The sequence below is a fragment of the Thunnus thynnus genome, chromosome 7 (assembly GCF_963924715.1).
Source record: "Thunnus thynnus chromosome 7, fThuThy2.1, whole genome shotgun sequence".
NCBI classification, from domain to species: domain Eukaryota; kingdom Metazoa; phylum Chordata; class Actinopteri; order Scombriformes; family Scombridae; genus Thunnus; species Thunnus thynnus.
In genome coordinates, this window is record NC_089523.1 from 20,669,809 (window position 1) to 20,687,708 (window position 17,900).

Consider the following 17,900-nt stretch of genomic DNA (forward strand, 5'->3'; position numbering starts at 1 on the left):
ACTAGACTCCAAAGCAACATATTAAATCCAGTATGTCAGTAGACGTGCGCCTCGAACCATGTTAATGTGCAGTTTTTAGTGCCTCAGACTCCACGCAGATATAATAATGATGTATTAACTCAAAACCATTACAGATTTCAGCTATAATCTTAAGTGAATGAGACTCATTTCTCCATCATCCGAAAGCTAAAGAAAAAGATGGAAGGCTACACATGTCCTTTCAAAAAGAGAAAGTGGAAAAATAAAGTGGAAAATATTCTCCCATGTTTCCACCGCAGCAGTTCATTTGTTTACACGTGAAACGATGTCCTCATACATGGTTCATTATGTATTTTTTTTATCATCTTTGACTGTCAGCTACTTAGTTTACTCAGTAACAGTTGCATTTACTGATTTTTTTTTCTACAAACAATCTTCTTCCAGTCATTTAAACACTTTGAAGAAATCTTTATCACTCAACATCTTGATAAAAATCTGAGGCTTGCCTTAAAAAATTAGCACCGATAAGAGTTGTGTTTATCAAATACACTTTAAAGACGTCATTTTTTCTTAAGTGTCAATCATAATGTTTGCTGTGTGGAGCAGTGTTAAAGCTCATTGGCCCTCTCGAACGTACAGTAGAAGATCAATTGTCCGACTGTATTTCCTGTACGTCAGTGTTTTATAGGCCCCTTCCTGTCTGCAGAGAGCTGACTTCCTGTGTCTGAGAGGGGCAGTAAATGGATGGCACCTCTGATACATTTTATCCTGCAAGGAGTGAGGGAAGGAGGGAGAGCGAGAGAGATGAAAGGATGAAGTAGAGGGCAGAAAAATAGAGATGACAGGAGAGACAGATTGGCGGAGAAGGGGGGCATCAAAGAGTGCCATAAAGACCGTCTTTGTGCTAGATTATTGATGTTTTTACACGCAGTGGCAATTTCTCAGCAGAGCCCAACTTTTTATATGCTAAGAATGAATCTATTTTATCCTTGTGGTTTCTCTAGCCCCCCTCCCCCCCTCTCTCTTACTCAACTCTTGCTCGCTCTCTCTCTCTCGCTCTCTCTCACTCTCTCTCTCTCTCTCTCTCTCTCTCCCCCCCGGTGCTGTGTGCCCCAGTGGCCAGACATTCCTGCCTAATAGGGCTGCTTAATGAGGAGTGGGTTGTGTTGGGAGGATTTTAGTGGGGAAAACACTTCAGAAATGGTGGGAAAATAGAGAATAGTTGCAGTTGCCACAAAGTGTGAACCCAAGATTTACTGACTCAGTATCTCTATGTGTGACTTTCTGCTCCCTGCTCTCTGTTTCTCGCCTTCTGTCTGCCTCTGTAGGAAACTCCAGGAGAGCCAAGACTCCATGTCGTCAAGGTTGGAAGAGGCCGAACACAAGGCCCAGTCCCTACAGACAGGTACCAGCCTTCCCAGTCTTCACTGACCAGGGAAGAGTTTAATGAGCTCTAATAAAATGGCTTTTAAAAGTATTGTTAACACTTGGATATTACACAACATTAATTTCAAAGCTGACTTGTAGCGGGTAAACTGACATTTTTTTCCTTGCTTTACAGCACTTGAAACAACTCAGGCCGAGCTCTTTGATTTGAAGACAAAGTATGACGAGGAGTCCACAGCAAAGTACGTGTCTTGCTGATCTATGTGTTTGTTTTGTGGGTGACTTCTCCCCTCTGGCTCCTACATTGCCTGTTCCTGACATAATCATCCTGCTTAGTGAATCTCCTTGCCTGGAAACTCCCCCTGCTCTCCTAACAGCTGGATTGTCTCCCACAACGCTCAGCAGCCTCCAAATCCCAGCATTACCCACACACTGTAAATACTGACAGGGATTGTAATGCATTCTGCAGCCGCAGTGAGCACAAAAATAGAGATTTCCTCGTGTTGTAGGTTAAAGCGCTCTCTGATTCATCAGGGTCATGACAAGAGAGGCGAGGCCGATGAGGGTCACTTTGAGATGTCAGACTTAAAGCCACACAGGCTTCTAACAGGACCTGTAAGATAAGGTGGCTTCAATTACTTGAGCTCTGGGCATCTATCATTATTGATCTTATACTAGTGGCGGGGATGAGAACAGAAGCTTTTCCATGTCAGCACTCCACACCGTGAAGTGGCACTTTATGACATTCACACTCCTCGTTCCCTCGGGTTCGTAGAAGGGAACCAGAACCGCTCGAGCATCCAGTACCAAACCCAAACCACATTCAAAAAAATGTAAAAAATTCTGAGGAGAAAAACAAATCCTTTCATGGTGTTTTATTGGTTTCTTAAGACATGAACTCTTTCTTCAAGTCCAGGATGTAAAATGGTCAAGGGCACCCTGCATATACACCCTGTACACAAAGTACGCCAGAGTATCAACTTGGCTTTTAAGGTTTCCCCCCACCCCACTTAACATGCCCCAAACTCACTGTCTCTCCATTAACAGAGTTGTTAAATTGATTGGCTGTTAAAAACAGATCGATCCCTCTCCTCTCTTCCTCACAATACTTTTTTTCCCCCCTTTTTCTACCTCCCTCTCTCCCACACTTTGTCTTTTATCTCCTTCGTTGAGCGTCTGTGAGCGTAAGAGAAAAGGCCACAGGAAGACATTGCACGCAGTGTAATGGCACTAATCAATAGGTTTCATAGACCATTTGAAGGCCCCCCCCCCCTCCCCCTCTTCATTTTCTTTCCCCATGATTACATTGCACCTCTCCTCTACTTTCTCTCAATTCTTTACACTTCCTTCTTCCTTTTTCCGTCCTTGTCTACTCCTTTCATGTCAGAAGAAAACACGTTTTGAAAAGACACATATAGTAGGCCCCATTTGCTTACAGAAGCTAATAAACACATGCCCGCCCACATCCACACACGCGCTCACATACAAATGCACACACTCGCTCACTCACTCGTGAGCCTGAGGCAGTCAGGGTCCTTGACTATGTGGCGTGCTGTGATCTGAAATTTTAATGCAACGCTTTAAAGCACACACAAACCCTCTCTAACCCTGCACCCTCCCAGTCCTTGGAGTCCTTCCCCCGTTTACTGCTTGGCTGAGCAAATCGCCAGTGTTTGGCTGAACACAACTTTTAACCCTTTGACTGCATATATTTTGGCACTGCAAGAACACAAACGCATACATATCACAGGCTTTTTCTCACCAACACATACACACGTATGCACACACACACACACACACACATACACACACTTGCTCTAAAGTTTCCACTAAGGAGGACATTGCGTGACAAATCCCCCATCCTCTTGCTGCATTTGGGTAATCTGCCTTTTAAAACACACACACACACACACACACACACACACACACACACAGGGATGTACACACACTCCCTGAGAATTTGGTCGATGTTGCAGTGCCCGGAGTGTGTGAGCTTCAGCGGGAGGTGGGCTTGCAGAAGTAGCGTAGCCCCCTCTCTGTGTTGGCGCTGTGAGGGTCTGGCTGGCCACGTTTTACCCATTTAGTCCCTGTTAAAGATTAATGATATATTGATCCCAAGCCCCACAGGATGCTGTGTGTGTGTGTGTGTGTGTGTGCGCGTGTGTGTGTGTGTGTGTATGCCTCTGTGTGCTTGTGTGTACTCTTATCTCTGTGTAAAGGCTTGATACCATTTTGGGAAAAAAACATTTAATTGGTGATAATTAGCAACAGTCAATAGTCTCTTCTTTCCTGTGTCCATCTCGAGCACTCACACACACACACACTCTCACACACACACTCACACACACACACACACACACAAAATGGCGCATAATATACACACAGAGACACACTCTCACAGCTAGCTTCTTTTTAAGCCTCCTTGAAATCCCCAAGGTAACACGCTGTGAAAATGCAATGTGGAGAAGGCTAAGGAAAGAAAAGGAATGGAGTGATGAAAGCTGGAGGGCAAAAAGCAAGCCAGGGGCTGGAGGCTACAGCGAGGAAGAAGGGATAAGAGTGTGATAGAGGAGGGAAATGAAAATCTAAATCAGGGGAATATCCTGCTGGCACCGAGGACAGAGGCCGAGGAAGAGAGGGTGAAAGATGAGAGAGGGGAGGTGGAAAGGGAAGAAAGATGAAAGGAGGAAAGCGGAGGGCAATGGGAAGAGAACGGGGTTGAGGAGAAAGGATAGAAGCAGGCAGAGGGTGGAAAAAAAAAAAAGAAAAGCAGCGGTTGAGTGAGGAGAAAGGGAGAGAAGATGATAAGAGATGAAAAGGCCTGTCTGAGATGGAGGAAGTATAGTAGGAGCTTAGAGGCTCTGGGCTTGTTTCAGAAGTCCTACAGTACTCACTGATGTCACTGGGTGCACCCAATGGCTTTCATGGTACAAAAGAGAGTGTGTGTGTGTGTAAGTGTAAGTGTGTGCATGTGCGTGTTGTATTTTCCAGTGTGGCTGTGCATCTACTCTATAGCTCCTCCCTGTGGCTGCTATATAGAGGTCTGTAGATGAAGTTATGGTGGCAAAAAAAAAAAAAAATCAGGCTTTTACCGTTACAGATGACCCTCCCTTTACTGTTTGATGAATTAATTCCACTGGGTGCATCGGCTGGCCATGGACAGTTCCTGCCCTGCCCAGCGACTGACTGACTGTATCAGGATATGCAGAAAATCCCTTCCCTGTGATCTGCTTTGGCCCTCAGCCTCTAGCTTTGCCTTTATAATTCCCAAATACAGCCAAATCCAAAGGTTATTTAAGAAGACTTTGTGCATCTGTACTTTGATTAAATGATCACATTTGGAGCAGGAGCGGTGGTGTATTTGGGTTGCATTACTACCCATAAACGCTCTCCATTACAAGCTTTTCTGGCTTGTTGGCTCTCTGACCTTACACTTGTGTATGTGTGTGTGTGTGTGGGAGCGCGTTTGAGCGAGCACGCGGGTCCCGCACACTATAGCTTAAGACAGGATAAAAGCTGGTAAGGTAGTGTACTATTATGTTGTTTAAATGCATACTAGATCCTTTTAACTGTTAGGGAAAGAATAAAAGCGGAGAGTGAAAAGCTCTCCCACCCACATCTGATTCTTTTTGCTGCATCGCCTGTGGCACAATGTTGACCTAATATCAACTGTGTCTGTTTTGTTAAACACATTCAAATCAGTAGTACTCAAGCCTATGGGACATAACACTGTTTCTCATACTGTGACACACAAATACAAAAGCTGCGTGGGTTATTGGGTTCCCTATCAAAAGATTGCAGCGAAATCAAAAGGTCTTAATGGACACAGCAGTACACATACGCTCTCACATCTTCGCACTCAATGCCGCCGTGTATTTTTATCAGTAAATAATGTCTTAAATAAACATACGTGCACACACGGTGCGTCTTTGCTCCACAATGAACACTAGTTGTGGAGTTTTGTCAGCATTTCCATGAATTTGTTTATTGTAACTATGTATTTTAAATCCTCCCTCATACAGTGAAATGTACACAAACACACACACACACTAGCAACTAATTAACAGAGAGTGTAATCATATTTAAGCAATTAAACTGTTCATGGTTTATAACCTGAAGTTTAATGCAAAAAAAAAAAAATCACCATGTATCTGTGTGTTCAGTGTTGTTTTCGGCCTCGTCGCTAAATTGACTTTCATGTCTGTCGGTCTTTACAGGAAAGTGACAGGTAGACATGTTGCTCAGGAAAGAGGGTTATTAAACAATTTTTCCAAAGTCCAATGAGAGGTGGTATTATGGGGATGTATTCCTGCTGTCTGACCTCTAGCAAGTGAGAGGTGAACCATGGCCTCCATCCAGACCATTAGTCAGACACAATCACACAGCTTCATAGCAGATTAGTCTGCTGTATTAGGACTTAGAGCTCTATTAATGTAATCCCTCTGTTTTAGTGTGGCCTGGGTTTAGGGGCTTACATGTGCACACCCACACACATAGAAACACACACACACACACTTAAATACATGTATGCACGCACACATACAAGCTGTTTGGGTTATGGAGTTCACAATCAATGGATTAAGGTGAAATTTAGACAGTAGCTTAATGGACACGGCACCAGCATTCTCTAAAATGCGCGCTCTCCGAACAATCACACATACACACGTGATGAGTGCAGAGTGTACTTTTTCTTCCTGGGAATCATCTGCGTTTATCCATTCCTTGTTTCTATTTGTGTGATGTGTTTCCGCGAGTCTCTTTTTTTTTTTTTTTTTTTAAATAAACAACATCATCTGTTGTGTTTTTTTTCTCTGTAGTAACTGTGTCTATATCTTCTTCAGGGCCGATGAGATTGAGATGGTGATGACAGACCTGGAAAGAGCCAATCAGGTAACCTACTGCCACTCAAATTCCTTACTGTTTATTTTTCTATTTTTACTCAGCGTTGTGCAAACTTTCTATCACATCAGATTCTTTTTTTCTTTTTTTTGTGGCCCAGAGAGAAATATGTGTGTAAATTTGCTTAAAATTAGGCTGATGATGTGTTTTACTTATTGTCAACAAATGTCACATAAAGGCATAAACCAACCACTAACTGATACTTCTGACAAGTATTGCCTGTGTATCCAAAGCCTGATGAAGCTTATTCCTCTGTCCCATAAAGCGCCATTGTTGTCTAAAAACTACTAAAAAGACATCAGTGAGCCACACGGTTGCACTTGGTGACAATCTTCCTTCATTATCATGAACACAATCATTGTAGTGGCTGAAAATAGTTCTTAACAAATGTACTCTTAACTCGTGATGTGTAACGTTTATTGAAAACTACACTGCCCAGCTGATTTAGGAAATTATTTACCTTTTTTTTTTAAATTAAAGCATATATTCATGACCCGTTTCTTAAGCTGGGGAAGTTGGAAAGTATTGCGAGGTGGATTTGGTCTTTTCACAATGTGTGAAGATATGTGAGAAAAATATAGAACATCGCCAACCTTATGGTTTAAAGTACAAATATTCTTATCTGCACAAAATTACTGAAATGTGGCTTACATTAACAAATAATGGCTTCATTATCACTTTGCAGGCTGCTGTTTGTTTTACATTTATTACACACCTACTAAACCCGTCCAGCTGAAATAAGCCCCCTAGCGCGCCCTCTGCCCTTGTGTTGTAAATATTCCTGTGGTATCTGTTAATGTCATTGTTGTTAACTTTCATTATTAGCCCAAGAGTATGATTTGTGGCTAAAGGGGTAGCATAGGCATGTAATGTTAATATTAGCCTAAAGGTTAGCGCTCCAACTATAATGCCACACACACACACACACACACGTACACACACACTATTCACACTTCTGATTTGAGGTTTACAGAGGATGACAGCATGGCCTCCAGCTCAGTCACAGACTTTTTATACGCTTTTATAAGGAGAAAATGGAAAACAGGATTTTTCTTTCGCGACTAGCAGTCCAACTCCCACACAGTCAATAACAGCTCTCAATATGGTTGCAATTAGGAACACTATGGAATCGGCTCCCTGTAACTCCTAATGATGGCAAGTTGGCTAGCGTTGCAGATGATTCCCAACTGGAGCATGGCAGTTTGGCCATAAATACGAGGCAGCCGGTATCATCTCAATTCTCAGGGCTAATTTAATATTTTCACTGACTTTACTTGAAGGAAAAAATCCACCCTCGGTCGTCATGCTATACTTTTGCTTTGCATTTCTCCCTGCAATCCTCCATTTTGTCGTATATATTTGTTTATGCTGGAGGAGGATGGACTTTCCATACAGACACACTATTGGCTGATAGAAGAAGATGGTACAATGAAAAACTTACTTACTTTAATTTGAGTGTCTTTTTGGAGTGCGACTTGCCCAATTGTTGTATTGCTTGTACAATATAGAGGGATTCTGTATAGAAAATGTTAATGATAATGATGATCTGCACTGACTCCATCCTCAAAAGACAGATTATATGTTGAGTAAAGGACATGCTGGCACTTTTTTAACAGAGAGAACTCTTGCTTTCTTGGTCTCACCCTGCTATTTCTGTTAGTCTACATGTATTAAATAAGTTTCCAAGTGAGGAAAGACAGAGACAAGTTGAAGGAAAGTTTGTACACTTGAAAAGGACATTACACAGTAGCAACTGAATTGAACATTAGATTAATCATGTTTGACAGTGTAAGAATCTCCACTGGTAGATTTTCCTTTTAGCGTTTCTCCTTCTTCTTCCAGCGAGCAGAGGCAGCTCAGAGAGAGGCGGAGTCGCTCAGAGAGCAGCTGTCCTTGAGTAACCAATCCCAGCAGCTCAGCAGCCCGACCAAGGCTGACCCCGACACGGTAACACATTTCACAGCTTCACTGATTTTTTTTACTGCGCGGCTGACGAAGAGGTATTGATAGGCTAAAGATCAACTTGGCCTTTTTATGCCAAAGGTGATCAGCTGATTAAAGCTACAGTTTATTGATCAGTGTTGTCATTAATCTTCAAGGTCAGTCGCCAGTAACGCATTGATTTGTTGAGTAATCTATTGATTTCAAAGAAAAGGTTGCCATGGTATCAATAGATAATTGGTGCATTGATTAACTGTATTGATTTATTGGACCTGTCTGGCAGAGGCTGGACTTACTTAACGTGGAGACTGACTGCTACACAAAAGTATCTGCTTCATTGATCAGGGTTGTGATTGGTTGATGAATTACTTCTGACTATCAGCATTTGTCAGGCATAGAAATACTGATTGCTGTTGACTTTGCTGTGCTGTTGATGGGTATTTTTTTGAATACTCGTAGCTGTAAGGTTTCCGTTTGCTCCCAGATTAAACCGTTGTTCTATTTGACCTTTTAGGAACAGGCAGTGGAAGTGGCATCCCACTCAAGTCTGGAGGCGGAGCTCAGGGCCAAAGAAAGGGAGACCGCACAGCTGGTGGAGGACGTCCAGAGACTGCAGGCCAGCCTGACCAAACTCCGAGAGACCACCAGCTCCCAGATCACACAGCTGGAGCAGCAGCTCAGCAGCAAGACTGCCGTTCTCAAGGTACCAATAGAACGTATTCTGCTTCAGATTTTAATTTATTTTGTACAATTTTAGCCATTAATCTTCTTACTATGACTATTTCTGTATTCTTTTACTTGTTCCTGCTTTGTTGTATTCCGGTCACACCTGTAACTATATTCACACATGCACTATCTTCTTTAATCTTAGAGTTAAGTCACTGAAATCAGTGCATGACATCTAAAGATCCAAGGATTGCTTTTCTTATTTCATCTATTTTTCATGTCATTTCATCTCTTTGTAATCTCCAGGAACTGGAGGAGAAACTGCAGAAGCAAGCTGACTATGAGGAGGTGAAGAAGGAGTTGAGGTGAGGAGCAAACACAGAAAAGTGTGTGTGTGTGTGTGTGTGTGTGTGTGTGTGTGTGTGTGTGTGTGTGTGTGTCCAGCACAGATCTATTTATTGCATGTGTTTGATGTCTTTAATGATGTTAAACAAGATGCGTGTCTTCATTTAAGATATGTAACTCAATTGAGTGCCCTTATGAAGGTGAAGCTTGTATGTCTGTAGCTTTATATTGTGTGTCTCTCTCGCTCACTGCCCCTTTATCCTTTCTTTGTCCTTAAAGAGACAGAAATAGAAAAGCCGGTATGCCTCAGCATAGTTGTATTTGTGGGTTTCTGTGTCTTTGTGGGAAGTTTATATGTTAAAAAAAATCTCTCTTTCCCTCCTCAGTATCCTCAAGTCTATGGAGTTTGGAACTTCTGACTCTGTGCAGGTAAAAGTGCCAGTTATAGAAATAATTAAGTAATTGATTAAAAAAAATTATACAATAAGAACAGTGAAAATTAACATTGAAACAGGGAGACAGAGACATAAAATCTTAATTTTAGTTTTAATTTCTGTTCTATTTCTCCACCTGCCCCCTCCATCACTCAATCAGGATTCATCTAAACCTCTGGAGGTGCTGCTGCTGGAGAGGAACCGTAGTCTACAATCTGAGAGCGCCGCTCTGCGCATCTCCAACACTGAGCTCAGCGGTAAGTCTGCCTGAAATGTAAGGTTTTAGTAAGGGCTGGGTTCGTCGACATTGGCCAGATCCGGCTCTGCCTTCATAAAACCTTCAGTCATAACAAAAAAAAGTGGGGGGAAAAAAGCCCCCTAGAGGTTGAGTCCAATATTCATGGGAGGCTAGACGAGGGCTCAGCTGCAGGTAAGACTGTGCAGGGATAGCAATGTAGAGATTGCATAGATATGCATGGGGACATACATGCATATAGATTATTTTTCTCTGAGAATACTTAACCATTTACACATGTTTTTGAAGTGATTTGCAATACAGGGACCTCAATGAAAATGGTTTGAAAATGCAAATGTAACAGAAATATTGTTGCTTTAGTCCTCATGGAGAAGAAAGGACGGCATCTGTGGTGTCTTTGAATACCTCAGCAGGAGGTCAACCTGAACAGGAACAAAGTTGCAGTACAAAAAAATGAGGACACCATACTATGCCCCCTACATCAGGACTCCTGCCCTCTGCAACAGTGTTTATGGGTTTGAAATGTCATGGCTTTAGGCTTGAATAGCTGAATAGCTTTGAATTGATTAACATTCACAGTAAGGGGAGCTTACTGTCTTACTCAATCATGTTAAGTCTCAATGGTTATGCATTAGAATACTATTTCTCGCAGCGCTTATCATCAAGATGGATTCTGGTAGTTACAAGACTGAAAAAAATATAGTTTCTATCTATATTTGTTTTGGTGAATGTACAAATTTAATCAGTCCAAGTTTCTATGCGGGAAAGAAGTGAAACTAGGCCTTTACTCAGAGTCAGCAGAGCTGTACAGTCTGTTTTTGGTGACATGCATCTGTTTTCTGTTCAGCCATAAGCAATGTTTGAGTTTTATTTCTTCATTTTTTTCCTGGATGTATTTTTTATGAACTAAAGACTATGGTACTGCATCTACAATGGAATAATGGAATAAAGCAGTGTTTAGGAATTCACTGCAGCAGCATGGAGGAGGACTCACATGGTGTATTGGCTATCTATGGACATCATTTTGTCCAGTTACTTCCACTTTGCCTGCAAGAGAGAGAGACTGAGCCCTGGGCCAAGCTAATCTGCCTAAGTGGCACAGTGTCAATTGTTTTGTTTGTCCTTTTTTCTTCCAGGCTGTGGCTTACAAGAAAGGTTGAAATCACAAATGCATGGGCATTTTGTCTGGGGGGGTTGGCAAAAAAGGAAAACAAAGTTCACTAATTTGGAAAAAGACTTGATTAAGATAACTTTCAACTTTTGTTTATTTTTTTTCTCTCTCTTTTTGGAACCCCTTTTTTGTTGACTCCCCCATAATGCATGGTGTGTTTTGACCTTTCTTGTAGGGCCAGCCGGTCAAAAAGGGACAGAAGAGTCCACACCGAAGGAGGAGACCATGCCCAGCGACCCCTCTTCTTCACCCCCTCCTCCCCCTCCCTCTCTTCCTTCCTCCTCCCAGCTCCCCCTGTCTCGCACTTATACGGATCCCCTCAACACTGCCACCACCACCACCACCACCAGCAGCAGCGAAACGCACCCTTTCACTCCTACGGGCATTGGACAGGACTTCTACTCCCCTGTGTTCCCTCTGGTGGGTGGTAAGATGGCTTTGAACTCCTTGATCCAGCGGCAGCTGCTCCAGACCTTCTACTCCAAAGCCTTGCAGGAGTCGTCTGGAATCCCCAGTGGGGCTCTACTGTTCACCCCCTTCACTCCAACCCTCAGCTCCATCCCTACCTCCACCCCTGGCTCTGGGTCTGCTGCTATCCCTCTGGCAGCCAGCAGCCCGCAGCCACCTCCAGCCAGCCCAGATATGGCTCCTGTTAATGGGAGCAGCACAGCTGGCAGCGCCCCGTCCCCGTCACCCAGCCACTCTGATGCTACCACAGGAAGCGTTTTGGACGGGGAGGACATGGACACGGCAGAGATTGCCCGACAGGTGAAAGAGCAGCTGATCAAGCACAACATTGGTCAGCGTGTGTTTGGCCACTATGTGCTGGGACTGTCCCAGGGTTCGGTCAGTGAGATCCTGGCCAGACCAAAGCCGTGGAACAAGCTAACCATCCGAGGGAAGGAGCCTTTCCACAAGATGAGGCAGTTCCTCGCCGATGAGCAGAACATCCTAGCGCTGCGCAGCATCCAGGGACGGCAAAGAGGTGAGTTTGTGTATCTTCAGTGTGTCTGTGCGTGCGTGCGTGAGTGTGTGTGTGTGTGTGTGTCTAGCATGTGTGTGTATGTGAACAGCCCTGCACAGAGCCATTGATTAGCTTGTCAATATGGACTAGCTTTTTATTTTTCTTTCTCTTTCCTAACTCCCATCCTGTGCCACACCTGTGTGTTTTGAGTGAGTTCCTAGTCACGCACTGATCCCAAGAGCCTCTCCTAGCTATCGTGGTCAATACAGAAACCTTTCACACATCAATAGTATTGATCGGTGGGAACTAGGAGGAAGGCAGGGGTACTGTTAACTACGGGTAGATTCGATTAGCTTGGGCCTGCTTTTGTTAACGCATCAGGACATTTCTGATTGAAGGTGGTCTCAGTGGTACACAAAAAGTCTACCATGTAGTCCTAGACACAGTGTTAAAAATAAGGCTGTAGTTGGTATGTTCCTTTTTTAATACGTACTTTTAAATAATTTATCCCACACTACTCTGTCTTAGTAGTAGTTTAATATTCCTGTTAGAGCTAGAGGTTTGATTCCTACTGGGGCCACAGATGGTGAAGATCAATGCATTTATTGTACCATAATGTGCTTTGGATGGAAGTATCCACGCATTCCATATATTTGCAGAGCATTATAGAGCACCATATAGTCTAGCTATATAAAAAAAAACAAAAACACACAAGTGCTGTAACATAGTGTGTGGTATATTGTTTTTAACAGAGGGCTCAGGCCAGCCCCAGCTTAGCCGAATGTTTCAGGATGTTCCGAAGCGGAGAGCCCTCTCCAATACAGCTTCACACACAGGTCTGTCCCCTTCACACACAGAGATTCTAGCACGTTCTGTCTGTGTGGCATGTTTGTGTCGGGGTGAACTGTATCTATGGTGTGCGTGTGTGTGTGTGTGTGTGTGTGTGGCGTTTATTAATTTGCGGGCAAGCACGCAGATATAAATGTGCCTTGAAGGTAACCGCACAGTTACAGTGACTTGCGTCAAAGGAAAAGCCAGCATGTTTATTTAGGGAACGTTTACTGTATGAACCCTGTAGCATGTGTGCATGTGTGAGCTCCAAAGGGACCAGAGAAATTATGACAGTCCCTTCAGTGTAGTTGCCTTGTAGCTCAGTGTTGGGAATGTTGTTTTTTGTGCTGTGCTATGGTGTAATTATCTGATGTCCTTTATAGGCTCCGTTATTGTTCTCTTTACCTGCTCTGCTTTTTAATCTGACGAAATATTTCATCTCCTCCCTTTCCCTCTTTCTCTCCTTCCAGGTAACATTACTGCCCGTGTCCGCACCCCAGAGGCAGGTTCAGATGAGGCTATCAAGTCCATTCTGGAGCAGGCCAAAAGAGAGCTGCAGGTGCAGAAAGCTGGTGAGTGTAAATCTCTCATCTCCAAGGGGACTCAAGGCTGTGAAGATGATGTATTGTGGCTGTGTGTTTGTCGGTGTCTCTCATGACGGCCCTTTTTCTCCTCCCTCAACAGACTTGTCCCACGCTCAACCCTCATATGCGGGATTGAAAGGAGGGGGTGGAGGCGGAGTAGGAGGCGGAGGCGGAGGGGGCAGCGGATCAGATGAGGCTATCCGCTCCATCCTAGAGCAAGCTAGGAGAGAGATGGAGGCCCAACAAGCTGCACTGGAGCCCATCCTCAAAGCTTCTTCATCTTCGTCCTCTATAGCATCACTATCTCAGAGGGACCTCCTGAGCTCTCCGCTCACCGCTCCCCTCCCCCCTTACAACCCCTTGGCACTCTCCCTCAAGAAGCCTCCCAGCTCCCTCTTGTCCTCCCCCTCCTCCCCGTCTCCAGTCCTGGACTTCAGCTCCAGCGTGAAGAGAGAGGGCAGGGCTTCTTCAGGGATCGACTTGTCGGCTGACGGAGCTCTCAGGCTGAGTCGGAGCTCCGAGGGGCTGGGCCGCTCTGGAAGCGCTGGAGGAGTGGGTTACTGGAGAGAGCAGTGGTGGAGCAACATGCATACAGACCCCCGCAGGAGCGTATCCAACCAGATAGGAGAGGAGAACCACAACCTGGAGGACTCCAAAGAGGTGAGGGGAAGCTAAACCAAAAGCTTTTGTGTGCAGTTTACCTGCCCCCTTTTTCTGCTTTTATTACTGTGTTTTCACTCTACAGCACTCGCATGTCTGACCTATTCTCCTGATGTGTGTTTTAGGGAATATTGAGTGATAGTCTGTCTCGACACAAACCGTGGAACAAGCTGAACCAGAGGAGCAGGGAGCCATACCTCCGCATGCAGCCATGGCTCAATGGAGACCAGGGGCAAAACTCACACATCCAGCAAGCTCAGAACCAAGGTAAACAAATCACATGCACATACGCACTTCAGCACATCAAGTATATGGATTCACACAACCAGGCTCCTTGGGCTAGAGCATTACTCTGAAAGCCTGATTAGAGCTAGTGGCTAGTTGTTACTGTCAGTCTGTCACTCACCCCTCCCCTCCCTCCCTTCCTCTTACCCCAGCCCCCACCCCCCCAATCCCTACTCCTCCCACCATCCCCCCATCCCCAGTGCTGTGGCAGTGTCAGCCAGCAAGCTGCTGGTTTGTCATGTCATAGACAAGTTAGTGTTGCAGCGCCAGATGGCAGCTCTGTGTGTGTGTGTGTTTGTGTGTGCATGCGTGTGCGTGTCTCTCTTTCTCTCTGGGGGTGTAAACAGCAGCTAATGTACACTGACAGCTCCTCATGACTGCTCTCTTCCAGCCTGCTGAGCTGCACAACAGTACTACACAGACAGAGACAGGGAGATGAAGGAATAGGAGGAGGAAGCCAAAAAAGCTTCAAACTGAAAACTTAAGCACCTTTGCTGTTTGTTTAACAGGAATTAAATTAGTTGATGTAGTATGACTGAAGTCCCTCCCAAAGCCAGCAGGGAGAGGAGATGAAACTCTTGTTTTCTTACATAGTAACATGTCTCCTAACCTACATGATCTTACCCGCCCTGTCTGTTCTCCTCAAGCAGAGGGTACTCCCAAGACATCAGCAAGCTGCAGCCCCGCTCCAGAGTCACCCCTCAGCTCAGCTGAGGAGTCTGTCAACGGTCTAACAGGCGATCCGCTGGCTTCACAGTCCTCCAGTCTCAAACCTCCGTCTGAGGATCCCTCAGGTGGGGAGTCTCAGCCCGGCACCCCGCTGCCTCTACCTGGTCACTCGGGTCTCAGCATCCAGGAGATGGTTGCAATGTCTCCTGAGCTTGATACTTACGCCATCACCAAGAAGGTTAAGGAGGTGCTGACTGATAATAACCTTGGTAAGAAAGGTAGAAATGTGCAGTTTGGTTGCTCTTTCCCTTTCCTGTGCTCTCTTTATTGATTTATTTGTTGTAACTTTGAGTCAGTTGTCTGAAATGACCGTTACTCTTGTCTTCTCTCCTAATCAGGTCAACGTTTGTTTGGGGAGACTATCCTGGGTCTGACTCAGGGTTCTGTCTCAGACCTGCTGGCCAGGCCCAAACCCTGGCACAAGCTCAGCCTGAAGGGCAGGGAGCCCTTCGTACGCATGCAGCTCTGGCTCCAAGACCCACACAGTGTGGAGAAACTCATGGATATGAAACGCTTGGAGAAGAAAGGTGTGTAGTTCAAAGCTCAATGAGGAGAAATAAACGCACACTCCGTATAGACCAGCATGCCGTCAGAAATAATAAACAAAAGACTGACAGAAAAACCTTCATGTCATGTGCTTAAGCATGCATTTATTTTATGAATACACTCATATAAAAACACAAGCAGCAGCCTTTGAATTACACATGCACATCTGCACACACAATATCCTTTGTGCAGGACAGCAGAGCATGTTGTGCAGATCACAGTCATCTTGGTGTGATGTCAGTACCAATCAGGACTGCAGACATCACATACTGCATTAGATGTGACAGCTATGGGACTGCCGGGGGCCTGCTTACTCACAGTCATCAGCACTCCTCTTCATCATCGTCATCATCATAATAATCATCAGTGTCTATAAGCTTGTATTTTTATCATTTGTTCGCCCATAGCGCACTCTATCACTCCATCATTCTGATTTCTCCTTCTGTTCGCATGATGCGTTCGAGAATCAGCAAAGCCAAGAGGCCTCCTAGTGGCCTCAGCGACCCCCCCGACTGCCCACTTGAAGCCCCCTTTCTGTGGAGACAGGATACACATATTTGAGCCTGCCAGTAGGCACAAGCATCCAGGATCAGTTTACCCTCCTGATAGCGCAAACTACACACAAGGGCGAAAAACATAACTGACCTCACGCCAGTGTGTTTGGGGGGTGGACGTGTGGGGTTACTCTCTGTTCAACTTCATTTTAGATTATTGACCCCAAAGTAATGCATCCAAATAGCAACTGGGAATAGTCCAGGCCAACAGCAGAGCCCAGAGGAAAGACATGGACCTAGTCTAGAGTAACCACATTTGACCTCTCACCCTTGTGGTACAAGCCTGGGAGGTAGCACACAACTTTCAGAGTGGTCTAACCTTGCTCTGAGGGTTTTTTTCCCCCCTGCAACACTAATATATCTGGCAGCATGTATTGGGGTTGAGAAAATGTCAACCTCAATGCATAGCTGCCATGAGCTGTTCATTTTCAGCCGCTGGTGCCTGAAGTGAATGGTGCTACTTGTTTGCTATAAAATGGAAGAGATGCTTTCATTGTTAGAATTTGTGAGAAACGCAATAGCACCCCCTAGTGTCAGATACTGATGCTGACAGGATTCTTTTTTTCACAACAGTGTCTGATGCACCATCATTAACACTAAACATTTCCAGTTGGCATGCATTTTTTCAGAGATAAAATATTCATTGTGATGATGATCTGCTGACAAAGACACTCTGGCCCACGCCTTTAAACTTTTTTTGAACTACTGGTTTACCACCTAAAGTCTGCTAAGCACTGAAATTGAGCCCAGCACACAGTGTTGATGCTGATTTAAAAAAAAAAATAAAATAGGCATCCCCTGCAAAGAATGCCAATAAAATTTTCCAAAACAGTCCAATCAGATGGTCCATAATGGCTGTTTGGGCTTCATTAGTTCTACTTTATATATTTAAATATTGCTTGACAGATTGCATGCACATCCGGGAAGATACCAGCCTATGTTTCCTACATTAAGTTTAAACAAATGACTGAAATAGGATATTCTAATGTAGATCACCAGTCTGTTACATATATAATTTTATTATTGAAATTCCCAGTACTTGTTTATTACTTAAATATGTTTTCTACTAACCCTCTTGTTTTTGTGTGACTGTTCAGCTTACATGAAGAGGCGGCTGAGCTCCTTGAGTGATAACCATTCTGTGGACGCGGGCTTAGTGGGGCCAGATTACGTCCAGGGCTCACAGAGCCCGGGACAGCAGCATCTGAAGAAGCCCAGGGTGGTGTTGGGCCCCGAGGAAAAGGAGGCCCTGAAAAGGGCGTACCAGCAGAAGCCCTATCCCTCCCCGAAAACCATTGAGGAGCTGGCCTCCCAGCTCAACCTGAAGACCAGTACTGTCATCAACTGGTTCCATAATTATAGGTCAGCATTTGGGTAAAAAATGACACAATTATATTAACTTATTGCCCTCTAGTGTTTGCTTTCCAAGTAGAGTGGGACAGGACTTAACTGTTCTTCAAAGGAGATTTCATGTCATTTATGTCAGTCTAATTTACATGACAGCAGTTCTATTTCTATATAAACATAGCTTTGTCTTTGTTGCAGTTAATAACTTAACTCTGTTAAATTCCTACCCGAGTATATTTTTGCATTTGACAAATCTTGTTGTATTGTTAAATAGCTTAAAAAGTACCACAACCTGCATGGCCTTCAGTTACCAGCCTGTTCCT

At 44.4% G+C, this 17,900-nt stretch overlaps 1 protein-coding gene across 6 annotated transcripts in view; it reads left to right on the top strand.

Moving 5' to 3' along the window:
- cux1b (cut-like homeobox 1b) overlaps window positions 1-17,900 on the top strand; it is a 62,837-nt gene that overhangs the window by 34,262 nt on the left and 10,675 nt on the right. For 2 of the 6 annotated variants that reach the window (XM_067594854.1, XM_067594857.1), the window contains 16 exons: window positions 1,308-1,384; window positions 1,541-1,607; window positions 6,207-6,255; window positions 8,107-8,211; window positions 8,720-8,908; window positions 9,178-9,236; window positions 9,603-9,645; window positions 9,811-9,907; window positions 11,253-12,062; window positions 12,794-12,877; window positions 13,343-13,444; window positions 13,557-14,116; window positions 14,242-14,383; window positions 15,049-15,339; window positions 15,469-15,657; window positions 17,328-17,592. In XM_067594854.1, coding sequence (XP_067450955.1) covers window positions 1,308-1,384; window positions 1,541-1,607; window positions 6,207-6,255; window positions 8,107-8,211; window positions 8,720-8,908; window positions 9,178-9,236; window positions 9,603-9,645; window positions 9,811-9,907; window positions 11,253-12,062; window positions 12,794-12,877; window positions 13,343-13,444; window positions 13,557-14,116; window positions 14,242-14,383; window positions 15,049-15,339; window positions 15,469-15,657; window positions 17,328-17,592 — 3,129 coding nt within the window. The remainder of the gene's footprint in view (window positions 1-1,307; window positions 1,385-1,540; window positions 1,608-6,206; window positions 6,256-8,106; window positions 8,212-8,719; window positions 8,909-9,177; window positions 9,237-9,602; window positions 9,646-9,810; window positions 9,908-11,252; window positions 12,063-12,793; window positions 12,878-13,342; window positions 13,445-13,556; window positions 14,117-14,241; window positions 14,384-15,048; window positions 15,340-15,468; window positions 15,658-17,327; window positions 17,593-17,900) is intronic. The other 4 variants (XM_067594858.1, XM_067594859.1, XM_067594855.1 and 1 more) reach the window with 3 other exon arrangements.